The 12,444-nt window shown below is 47.5% G+C and overlaps 1 protein-coding gene across 4 annotated transcripts in view; it reads right to left on the bottom strand.

Moving 5' to 3' along the window:
- pomt2 (protein-O-mannosyltransferase 2) overlaps nt 1–12,444 on the bottom strand; it is a 196,266-nt gene that overhangs the window by 79,888 nt on the left and 103,934 nt on the right. For all 4 annotated transcript variants that reach the window (XM_072494489.1, XM_072494497.1, XM_072494499.1 and 1 more), the window contains 2 exons: nt 574–683; nt 419–485 (listed from right to left, as the gene is read on the bottom strand). In XM_072494489.1, coding sequence (XP_072350590.1) covers nt 419–485; nt 574–683 — 177 coding nt within the window. The remainder of the gene's footprint in view (nt 1–418; nt 486–573; nt 684–12,444) is intronic.

The raw sequence follows: 12,444 nt of genomic DNA, 5'->3' as shown, positions 1-12,444 counted from the left end.
TTTGTAATATTATGCTCAAGAGGCATCAGTTGACACAAGAAGCTCTCTAATAATAATCTTTCATTGTCACAAGCGCCTGTTCGGGTAAGCTGGTACGGGAATTGAACCCTCGCTGCTGGCCTTGTTCTGCATTACAAACCAGCTGTCTAGCCCACTGAGCTAAACCAGCCAGAGTGGACGCTAAATGTATAATTCAATGTTGTGTCGAGAATCCAAAGGACACTTTTTCCTCAATTAGAGCCAAGTGCCAATGAGGGTTTAGCAAGAGGCCTTTCAAGACATGGTCAAACAGTTCTCCTCATGGTTCAACATTTCAAGTTCGACCAATATTCCTTGATTGTCCATAAAAATTTAGTAAAGAGGTATAAATCAGGAGAAAGGTTAAAATGACTAAGAAACAAAATTGAACAGCACCGACCTACGGTCTGTTCAGGTTTCCTGACAATCCAAAGGTTGTTGTTATCCTTGTGTAAATATGCCGTCACCTGAAAAACAGAAGAGCAGAAAGTGACAAAACTCTCCCATGTTCGGCACCTGGAACTCTCACATGATTGCTGTACCAGTCACACAAACCTGCTGCTGTCGTGCGCCAACACCTTCAGGATACAGATGCCAGTGGGAGTGCAGGTACCCACCTGCAGTCCGCACGTTCTTTACTGTGATCACTGATCCATAAGCAATGTCTGTAACGAGAGAGCTGCTGTTAAAGCCGGAACAACATACCCGGGGGGTGAAAAAGCCAGTAAAACCCTGGCCACTAAACTCTCAGATGGAGACAGTCATGAACAAGCTTGGCAACCTACAATTTGACAAATAAGCTATTTTATAGCCAAGCTTCTCAGCAGTGAAATAGAGCCAGAGATAGAGTCAAGTCAGGCAGCACAGAAAAGACCCTTCAGTCCATCGTGTCAAAAACAACCACCGAATTATTCTAACCCCATTTCCCAGCCCTGGGCCCAGAGCCGTGTCTGCCCTGGGATCGCAGGCGCACATCTAAATACTTCTTAAATGTTCTGAGGGTCTCTGCCTCCACCTCCCTTTCAGGCAGCGAGTCCCAGACTCCCACCACTCTCTGGGTGAAAGGTTTTCCTCACATCCCCTCTAACCCTCCTGCCCCTCACCTTAAATCTCTGCCCCCTGGTCATTGACCCTCCACCAAGGGGAAAGTTTCTCCCTGTCTACTCTATCTCTGCCCCTCATAATTTCTACATCTCAATCATGTCCGCCCTCAGTCTCCTCTGCTCCAAGGAAAACAACCCCAGTCGATCCAATCTCTCTTCATAACTGAAGATCGGCAGCCAGGCAACGTCTTGGTAAATCGCCTCTGCACCCTTTCCAGCGCTATCACATCACTCTGCAATGTGCAATCCAGAACTGCACACAATAATCTAGTTGTGGCCCAACCAACGTTTAATACAGTCCCAGCATAACCTCCCTGCTCTTAAACTCTATACTTCGGCTAATAAAGAAAAATATACCATACTTCTTCCTAACCACTGTGTCCACCTGCTCTGCTACCTTAAGGGACGGGTGCACATGCACACCAAGGTCCCTCTGATCCACGGTGTTTCCCAGGGTCCTGCCATTTATCCTGTATTCCCTTGCCTGGTTTGTCCTGCCCAAGTGCATCACCTCACACTTTTCCAGATTGAACTCCATTTGCCACTGATCAGCCCACCTGACCAGCCCGACTATATCCTCCTGTAATTGAAGGCTATCCTCCTCACTATTTACCATCCCACCAGTTTCTGCATCATCCACAAACTTACTGATCACCCCTCCTCCATTCATGCATCATTCATATAAACCACAAACAGCAAGGGCCCAACACTGATCCCTGCGGGACCCCACTGGACACAGGCTTCCAGTCAGAAAAACACCCCTCGTCCGTCACTCTCTGCTTCCTGTCACTCAGCCAATTTTAGATCCAATTTGCCAAATTTCCTTGGGTCCCATAGGCTCTTACCTTCGCCATCAGTCTCCCATGTGGGACCTTATCAAAAGTCTTGCTGAAGTCCAAGCAGACAATATCAAATGCATTTCCCTCATCTACACACCTGGACCTCATCAAAAAATTCAATCAAGTTGCACGGAGTATAATGAACAACACTGGGGAACTGGAAGCAGAAATTACTCTGGGAGATATGACATTGCAACATTGACAGAAATGTGGCTCAAGCCAGAACAGGACTGGATACATCCTGGGTTATACGATTTATAGTCGGAACAGGGTGGGTAAAAAGGGAGGAGGTGGAGCAGTCTTGCTCAGAGATAGAATCAGAGCTTTTGAATGAGATGCAGCTGCTGAATTAGAATCTATATGGTTGGTGGTGAGAAACAGGAAGTGAGCGGTGACCTTGTTTGGTATTTACTTTCAACCTCAAAACAGTGGGAAGTGAAAGACAGCATTTGTAGGCAGATTATGGAAACCTGCAGGGCAAGTAGGGTTCTGATAGTTGGGGATTTCAATTACCCTAAGGTAGACTGGGAAAAGGGTAGTGTGGGACACGGAAGGGGAGGAATTCCTGCAGTGTGTGCAGGAGAACTTTCTGGAACAGTACATTTCCAGTCCTCACTGTCTTCAGGTGATGTCCCGGAGGACTAGAGAATAGCCAATGTTGTTCCTTTGTTTAAGAAGGGTAGCAAGGATAATCCAGGGAACTACAGGCCGTTGAATCTTATGTCAGTGGTAGGGAAATTATTGGAAAAGATTCTTTGGGATTTATTCCCACTTGGAAATAAGTGGATGTATAAACGAGAGGTTTTGTGAAGGGTAGGTCGTACCTCACTAACTTGATCGAGTTTTTCGAGGAAGTGACAAAGATGATTGATGAGGGGAGAGTGGTGGATGTTGTCTACATGGACTTCCGTAAGGTCTTTGACAAGGTCCCTCAAGGTCCCACAAAAGGTGAAGTCGCACAGGATCAGAGGTGAGCTGGCAAGATGGATACAGAACTGGCTAGGTCATAGAAGACAGCAATGGAAGGGTGCTTTTCTGATTAGAGGGCTGTGACTAGTGGTGTTCCGCAGGGATCAGTGCTGGGACCTTTGATGTTTGTTTTATATATAAATGATTTGGAGAAAAATGTAACTGGTCTGATTAGCAAGTTTGCGGACGACACAAAGGTTGATGGAATTGCGGATAGCGATGAGGACTGTCAGAGAATACAGCAGGATTTAGATCGGTTAGAGGCTTGGGCGGAGAGATGGCAGATGGAGTTTAGAACAAAGAACAATACAGCAGTTACAGGCCCTTCGGCCCTCCAAGCCTGTACCGGTCATGATACCAATCTTGGCCAAAACCCTCAGCACTTCCTTGTGCCGTATCCCTCTATACCCATCCTGTCCATGTATTTGTCGAGATGCCTTTTGAACGCCGTTAATGTATCTGTTTCCACAACCTCCCCTGGCAACACGTTCCAGGCACCCACCACCCTCTGTGTAAAAGGCCTGCCTCGCACATCTCCTCTAGACTTTGCTCCACGGACCTTAAACCTATGCCCCCTGGTGACTGACCCCTCCACCCTGGGAAAGAGTGCCTGCCTATCCACGCCCCTCATAATCTTGTAGACCTCTATCAGGTCACCCATCAACCTCCAGCTTTCTAATGAAAACAGTCCGAGTCTATTCTGCCTCTCCACATAGCTAACGCTCTCCAGACAGCGCAGTAGCACAGTGGTTATCACAGTGGCATCACAGCTCCAGGGTCCTAGGTTCGATTCCTGGCTTGGGTCACTCACTGTGCGGAGTCTGTATCATGTTAACATTGAAAAGGAGGAGGTATTGGGTCTTTTAAAAGACATTAAGATAGATAAGTCTCCTGGGCCAGATGGGATTTATCCCAGAATACTGAGGGAAGCATGGAGGAAATTGCTGGGGCCTTGACTGACATCTTTGTATCCTCATTGGGAGGGCTACAGGTGAGATCCCAGAGGACTGGGGAATAGGTAATGTGGTCCCGCTGTTTAAGAAAGGTAGCAGGGACAATCCTGGAAACTATAGGCCGGCGAGCCTCACATCGGTAGTAGGTCAATTATGTCAGTGGTAGGGAAATTACTGGAGAGAATTCTTCGAGACAGGATCTACTCCCATTTGGAAGCAAATGGACGTATTAGTGAGAGGCAGCATGGTTTTGTGAAGGGGAGGTCGTGTCTCACTAACTTGATAGAGTTTTTCGAGGAGGTCACTAAGATGATTGATGCAGGTAGGGCAGTGGATGTTGTCTATATGGACTTCAGTAAGGCATTTGACAAGGTCCCTCATGGTAGACTGGTACAAAAAGTGAAGTCACACGGGATCAGGGGTGAGCTGGCAAGGTGGATACAGAACTGGCTAGGTCATAGAAGACAGAGAGCAGCAATGGAAGGGTGCTTTTCTGATTAGAGGGCTGTGACGAGTGGTGTTCTGCAGGGATCAGTGCTGGGACCTTTGATGTTTGTTTTATATATAAATGATTTGGAGGAAAATGTAACTGGTCTGATTAGTAAGTTTGCAGACGACACAAAGGTTGGTGGAATTGTAGATAGCGATGAAGACTGCCAGAGGATACAGCAAGATTTAGTTTGTTTGGAGACTTGGGCGGAGAGATGGCAGATGGAGTTTAATCCGGACAAATGTGAGGTAATGCATTTTGGAAGGTCTAATACAGGTAGGGAATAAACAGTGAATGGTAGAACCCTCAAGAGTATTGACAGTCAGAGAGATCTAGGTGTACAGGTCCACAGGTCACTGAAAGGGGCAACACAGGTGGAGAAGGTAGTCAAGAAGGCATACGGCATGCTTGCCTTCATTGGCCGGGGCATTGAGTATAAGAATTGGCAAGTCATGTTGCAGCTGTATAGAACCTTAGTTAGGCCACACTTGGAGTAGTGTTCAATTCTGTTCGCCACACTACCAGAAGGATGTGGAGGCTTTAGAGAGGGTGCAGAAGAGATTTGCCAGGATATTGCCTGGTATGGAGGGCATTAGCTATGAGGAGAGGTTGAATAAACTCGGTTTGTTCTCACTGGAACGACGGAGGTTGAGGGGCGACCTGATAGAGGTCTACAAAATTATGAGGGACATAGACAGAATGGATAGTCAGGGACTTTTTCCCAGGGTAGAGTGGTCAGTTACTCGGGGGCATAGGTTTGAGGTGCGAGGGGCAAGGTTTAGAGTAGATGTACGAGGCAAGTTTTTTTACACAGAGGGTAGTGGGTGCCTGGAACTCGCTACCGGAGGTGGTGGAAGCAGGGACAATAGTGACGTTTAAAGGGCAGCTTGACAAATACATGAATAGGATGGGAATTGAGGGATACAGACCCCGGAAGTGTAGAAGATTTTAGTTTAGATGGGCAGCATGGTCGGTGCAGGCTTGGAGGGCCGAAGGGCCTGTTCCTGTGCTGTACTTTTCTTCGTTCTTTGTTCTTTGTCTCCGCCTTCACCACCAACTCGGGCAACGAATTCCAGACTCCCACTACCCTCTGCGTAAAAAGTTCTTCCTCACGTCCCCTCTACACCTTCTGCCTCTTATCTTGAATCTATACTCCCTGGATCTGGAATTCACCACCAAGGGAAACAATTTTATCCTGTCCACTCGATCTCTTCCCTCATAATTTTGTTCACCTCAATTAAGTCACCCCTCAGCCTTCTTTGTTCCAAGGAAAACAACCCCAACCTATCCAACCTCTCCTTGTAGCTACACTTTTCTAGCCCTGGGAATATACTTGTAAACTTCCTCGGCACTCTCTCCAGAGCAATAACGTCCTTCCTGTAATGTGGTGACCAGAATTGCACACAATACTCCAGTTGTGGCTTCACCAGTGTTTTATACAATTCCAACATTATATCCTTACTTCTATATTCTATACCTCTGCCAATGAAGGAGAGCATTCCATACGACCACTGCAAAGCCATCCGGGATGCCAAGAGACAATATTAGACCAAGCTAGAGTCACAGACTAACGAGACAGACTCTCGTCAGTTGTGGCAAGGCCGAAAGAACATAATGGGCTACGAAGCGAAGCAGTATCTCCAGCAGCAGCGCACCCCTCCCCGATGAACTCAATGCATTCTATGCTCAGTTCGAACAGGAAACCATCAATCCACTGTCGAGTGCCCCGGCAGCTCTGGACACACCCATACCAACCATCACAGCTTCCGAAGTCAGATTGGCCTTCCTGAAAATAAACTCTCGGAAGACGACGGATATGGACTGGGTCCCTTGTTGTGCACTCAGCCTGCGCGGACCAGCTGGCAGATGTGTTTGCAGACATCTTCAACCTGTCCCTACTCCGCTCCGAGGTCCCCACCTGTTTCAAGAAGATCACCATCATACCGGTGCCAAAGAGCCAGGTAACGTGCCTCAATGACTACCACCCGGTCGACCTGACATCCATTGTAATGAAGTGCTCCGACTCCATAATCCCAGGAAGCCTTGATCCACTGCAATTCGCATACCGCTGCAACCGGTCCACAGCAGATGCCATCTCCTTGGCCCTACACTCATCCCTGGAGCATCTCGACAACAAGGACTCCTACATCAGATTCCTATTTATTGACTACAGCTGCGCCTTCAACACCACAATCCCAGCCAAGCTCATATCAAAGCTCCAAAACCTAGGACTTGGCCCCTCACTCTTTGGATTTCGGCGGCAGCGGTGCGCAGGGGCCTTCTTGGAGGTGAGTAGTGAATTTAAAAAGCCTTGCCTGGTCCCGTGTCTGTTCTTCTTTTCTGTTTTATTTGTTTTTATATAAGGCGGGGACCGGAAGTTCGACCTCTGGCAAGTCCCCCCCCCCCACCCCCCAACCAATAAATTCTGGTGGAGAGGAAACCCGAGACACTACACGTGTAGTGTCTCCCACCCGCCCTCCTCCTCTAACCTAATAATAAGACCCATTGGTGTAAGGTAAGTGCCACATTATATTATTATTATATTATTAGCATTGTGCAGGTCAAGGATCGGAGGTGGAGGAGCAGTCTCTGTCAGCGAGAGAACCTGAGAACATCTCAGACACTCAAAAGGTAAGAAGGTAAGTAAGTGATTTTTACTTTTATACCTTTTTTCGAATTGTGTATGTCGGGGGGAAACTGAAGTGACATCACAGAAAAGCTGTGACCTGAGTGGCTGGTTGGGATTCTAACCTAAATTTTAAAAAAAATTTGAGTATTTGGGAACTAATTAAACATAATAACTTAATTATAATTTAGAGGATATCTAAGCCAGAGATCGGAGAGTATTATAGTTAGCTATCGCATTTCTATTAGAAATCTAGTGCTAGGAAACAGATAGTTGACAGTAACTTTGCAATTTTAAAAAAAGTATTTAAAAAAAAAAAGACAAATTTTAATTTTAATTAATTGACGCAATGTCAGTTAGAGGGGTGCTGTGCTCTGACTGTGAGATGTGGCAGGTCCGGGAGGCTTCCAGCGTCCCGGATGGCTTCATCTGCAGAAAGTGCACCCAACTGCAGCTCCTCACAGACCGCATGGTTCGGTTGGAGCAGCAATTGGATGCACCTAGGAGCATGCAGGTGGCGGAAAGCGTCATAGATCGCAGTTATGTAAATGTGGTCACACTCAAGGTGCAGGCAGAGAAATGGGTGACCACCAGAAAGGGCAGGCAGTCAGTGCAGGAATCCCCTGTGGTTGTCCCCCTCTCGAGCAGGTATACCCCTTTGGATACTGTTGGGGGGGATAGCCTATCAGGGGAAAACAGCAGCAGCCAGAGCAGTGGCACCACGGCTGGCTCTGATGTTCAGAAGGGAGGGTCAAAGCGCAGAAGAGTAATAGTAATAGGGGACTCTATAGTCAGGGGCACAGATAGGCGCTTCTGTGGACGTGAAAGAGACTCCAGGATGGTATGTTGCCTCCCTGGTGCCAGGGTCCAGGATGTCTCCGAACGGGTAGAGGGAATCCTGAAGGGGGAGGGGAAACAGGCAGAGGTCGTTGTACATATTGGTACTAACGACATAGGCAGGAAGGGGCATGAGGTCCTGCAGCAGGAGTTCAGGGAGCTAGGCAGAAAGTTAAAAGACAGGACCTCGAGGGTTGTAATCTCGGGATTACTCCCTGTGCCACGTGCCAGTGAGGCTAGAAATGGGAAGATAGAGCAGACAAACACGTGGCTAAACAGCTGGTGTAGGAGGGAGGGTTTCCGTTATCTAGACCACTGGGAGCTCTTCCGGGTCAGGTGTGACCTGTATAAGATGGACGGGTTGCATCTAAACCGGAGAGGCATAAATATCCTGGCCGCGAGGTTTGCTAGTGTCACACGGGAGGGTTTAAACTAGTATGGCAGGGGGGTGGGCACGGGAGCAATAGGTCAGAAGGTGAGAGCATTGAGGGAGAACTAGGGAATAGGGACAGTGTGGCTCTGAGGCAGAGCAGACGGGGAGAAGTTGCTGAACACAGCGGGTCTGGTGGCCTGAAGTGCATATGTTTTAATGCAAGGAGCATTACGGGTAAGGCAGATGAGCTTAGAGCTTGGATTACTACTTGGAACTATGATGTTGTTGCCATTACAGAGACCTGGTTGAGGGAAGGGCAGGATTGGCAGCTAAACAATCGTATTGCAGATGATACGAAGATTGGTGGAGTTGTGGATAGTAAGGAGGGCTGTTGTCGGCTGCAAAGAGACATAGATAGGATGCAGAGCTGGGCTGAGAAGTGGCAGATGGAGTTTAACCCTGAAAAGTGTGAGGTTGTCCATTTTGGAAGGACAAATATGAATGCGGAATACAGGGTTAACGGTAGAGTTCTTGGCAATGTGGAGGAGCAGAGAGATCTTGGGGTCTATGTTCATACATCTTTGAAAGTTGCCACTCAAGTGGATAGAGCTGTGAAGAAGGCCTATGGTGTGCTCGCGTTCATTAACAGAGGGATTGAATTTAAGAGCCGTGAGGTGATGATGCAGCTGTACAAAACTTTGGTAAGGCCACATTTGGAGTACTGTGTACAGTTCTGGTCGCCTCATTTTAGGAAGGATGTGGAAGCTTTGGAAAAGGTGCAAAGAAGATTTACCAGGATGTTGCCTGGAATGGAGAGTAGGTCTTACGAGGAAAGGTTGAGGGTGCTAGGCCTTTTCTCATGAGAACGGAGAAGGATGAGGGGCGACTTGATAGAGGTTTATAAGATGATCAGGGGAATAGATAGAGTAGACAGTCAGAGACTTTTTCCCCGGGTGGAACAAACCATTACAAGGGGACATAAATTTAAGGTGAAAGGTGGAAGATATAGGAGGGATATCAGAGGTAGGTTCTTTACCCAGAGAGTAGTGGGGGCATGGAATGCACTGCCTGTGGAAGTAGTTGAGTCGGAAACATTAGGGACCTTCAAGCAGCTATTGGATAGGTACATGGATTACGGTTAAATGATATAGTGTAGATTTATTTGTTCTCAAGGGCAGCACGGTAGCATTGTGGATAGCACAATTGCTTCACAGCTCCAGGGTCCCAGGTTCGATTCCGGCTTGGGTCACTGACTGTGCGGAGTCTGCACGTCCTCCCCGTGTCTGCGTGGGTTTCCTCCGGGTGCTCCGGTTTCCTCCCACAATCCAAAGATGTGCAGGTTAGGTGAATTGGCCAATGATAAATTGCCCTTAATGTCCAAATTGCCCTTGGTGTTGGGTGAAGGTGTTGAGTTTGGGTAGGGTGCTCTTTCCAAGAGCCGGTGCAGACTCAAAGGGCCGAATGGCCTCCTTCTGCACTGTAAATTCAATGATAATCTATGATTAATCTAGGACAAAGGTTCGGCACAACATCGTGGGCCGAAGGGCCTGTTCTGTGCTGTATTTTCTATGTTCTATGTTCTAAACGTTCCAGGATTTAGATGTTTCAGGCGGGATAGAGGGGGATGTAAAAGGGGAGGCGGAGTTGCGCTACTTGTTCGGGAGAATATCACAGCTATACTGCGAGAGGACACCTCAGAGGGCAGTGAGGCTATATGGGTAGAGATCAGGAATAAGAAGGGTGCAGTCACAATGTTGGGGGTATACTACAGGCCTCCCAACAGCCAGCGGGAGATAGAGGAGCAGATAGGTAGACAGATTTTGGAAAAGAGTAAAAACAACAGGGTTGTGGTGATGGGAGACTTCAACTTCCCCAATATTGACTGGGACTCACTTAGTGCCAGGGGCTTAGACGGGGCAGAGTTTGTAAGGAGCATCCAGGAGGGCTTCTTAAAACAATATATAAACAGTCCAACTAGGGAAGGGGCGGTACTGGACCTGGTATTGGGGAATGAGCCCGGCCAGGTGGTAGATGTTTCAGTAGGGGAGCATTTCGGTAACAGTGACCACAATTCAGTAAGTTTTAAAGTACTGGTGGACAAGGATAAGAGTGGTCCGAGGATGAATGTGCTAAATTGGGGGAAGGCTAATTATAACAATATTAGGCGGGAACTGAAGAACATAGATTGGGGGCGGATGTTTGAGGGCAAATCAACATCTGACATGTGGGAGGCTTTCAAGTGTCAGTTGAAAGGAATACAGGACAGGCATGTTCCTGTGAGGAAGAAAGATAAATACGGCAATTTTCGGGAACCTTGGATGACGAGTGATATTGTAGGCCTCGTCAAAAAGAAAAAGGAGGCATTTGTCAGGGCTAAAAGGCTGGGAACAGACAAAGCCTGTGTGGCATATAAGGAAAGTAGGAAGGAACTTAAGCAAGGAGTCAGGAGGGCTAGAAGGGGTCATGAAAAGTCATTGGCAAATAGGGTTAAGGAAAATCCCAAGGCTTTTTACACGTACATAAAAAGCAAGAGGGTAGCCAGGGAAAGGGTTGGCCCACTGAAGGATAGGCAAGGGAATCTATGTGTGGAGCCAGAGGAAATGGGCGAGGTACTAAATGAATACTTTGCATCAGTATTCACCAAAGAGAAGGAATTGGTAGATGTTGAGTCTGGAGAAGGGGGTGTAGATAGCCTGGGTCACATTGTGATCCAAAAAGACGAGGTGTTGGGTGTCTTAAAAAATATTAAGGTAGATAAGTCCCCAGGGCCTGATGGGATCTACCCCAGAATACTGAAGGAGGCTGGAGAGGAAATTGCTGAGGCCTTGACAGAAATCTTTGGATCCTCGCTGTCTTCAGGGGATGTCCTGGAGGACTGGAGAATAGCCAATGTTGTTCCTCTGTTTAAGAAGGGTAGCAAGGATAATCCCGGGAACTACAGGCCGGTGAGCCTTACTTCAGTGGTAGGGAAATTACTGGAGAGAATTCTTCGAGACAGGATCTACTCCCATTTGGAAGCAAATGGACGTATTAGTGAGAGGCAGCACGGTTTTGTGAAGGGGAGGTCGTGTCTCACTAATTTGATAGAGTTTTTCGAGGAGGTCACTAAGATGATTGATGCAGGTAGGGCAGTAGATGTTGTCTATATGGACTTCAGTAAGGCCTTTGACAAGGTCCCTCATGGTAGACTAGTACAAAAGGTGAAGTCACACGGGATCAGGGGTGAACTGGCAAGGTGGATACAGAACTGGCTAGGCCATAGAAGGCAGAGGGTAGCAATGGAGGGATGCTTTTCTAATTGGAGGGCTGTGACCAGTGGTGTTCCACAGGGATCAGTGCTGGGACCTTTGCTCTTTGTAGTATATATAAATGATTTGGAGGAAAATGTAACTGGTCTGATTAGTAAGTTTGCAGACGACACAAAGGTTGGTGGAATTGCGGATAGCGATGAGGACTGTCAGAGGATACAGCAGGGTTTAGATTGTTTGGAGACATGGGCGGAGAGATGGCAGATGGAGTTTAATCCGGACAAATGTGAGGTAATGCATTTTGGAAGGTCTAATGCAGGTAGGGAATATACAGTGAATGGTAGAACCCTCAAGAGTATTGAAAGTCAAAGAGATCTAGGAGTACAGGTCCACAGGTCATTGAAAGGGGCAACACAGGTGGAGAAGGTAGTCAAGAAGGCATACGGCATGCTTGCCTTCATTGGCCGGGGCATTGAGTATAAGAATTGGCAAGTCAAGTTGCAGCTGTATAGAACCTTAGTTAGGCCACACCTGGAGTATAGTGTTCAATTCTGGTCGCCACACTACCAGAAGGATGTGGAGGCTTTAGAGAGGGTGCAGAAGAGATTTACCAGAATGTTGCCTGGTATGGAGGGCATAAGCTATGAGGAGCGATTGAATAAACTCGGTTTGTTCTCACTGGAACGAAGGAGGTTGAGGGGCGACCTGATAGAGGTATACAAAATTATGAGGGGCATAGACAGAGTGGATAGTCAGAGGCTTTTCCCCAGGGTAGAGGGGTCAATTACTAGGGGGCATAGGTTTAAGGTGAGAGGGGCAAGGTTTAGAGTAGATGTACGAGGCAAGTTTTTTACGCAGAGGGTAGTGGGTGCCTGGAACTCACTACCGGAGGAGGTAGTGGAAGCAGGGACGATAGGGACATTTAAGGGGCATCTTGACAAATATATGAATAGGATGGGAATAGAAGGATACGGACCCAGGAAGTGTA

Source organism: Scyliorhinus torazame, chromosome 2 (assembly GCF_047496885.1).
Source record: "Scyliorhinus torazame isolate Kashiwa2021f chromosome 2, sScyTor2.1, whole genome shotgun sequence".
Classification (NCBI taxonomy): domain Eukaryota; kingdom Metazoa; phylum Chordata; class Chondrichthyes; order Carcharhiniformes; family Scyliorhinidae; genus Scyliorhinus; species Scyliorhinus torazame.
The sequence above is the reverse complement of the archived record's forward strand: the minus strand, read 5'-3'. Positions and strand labels throughout refer to the sequence as shown.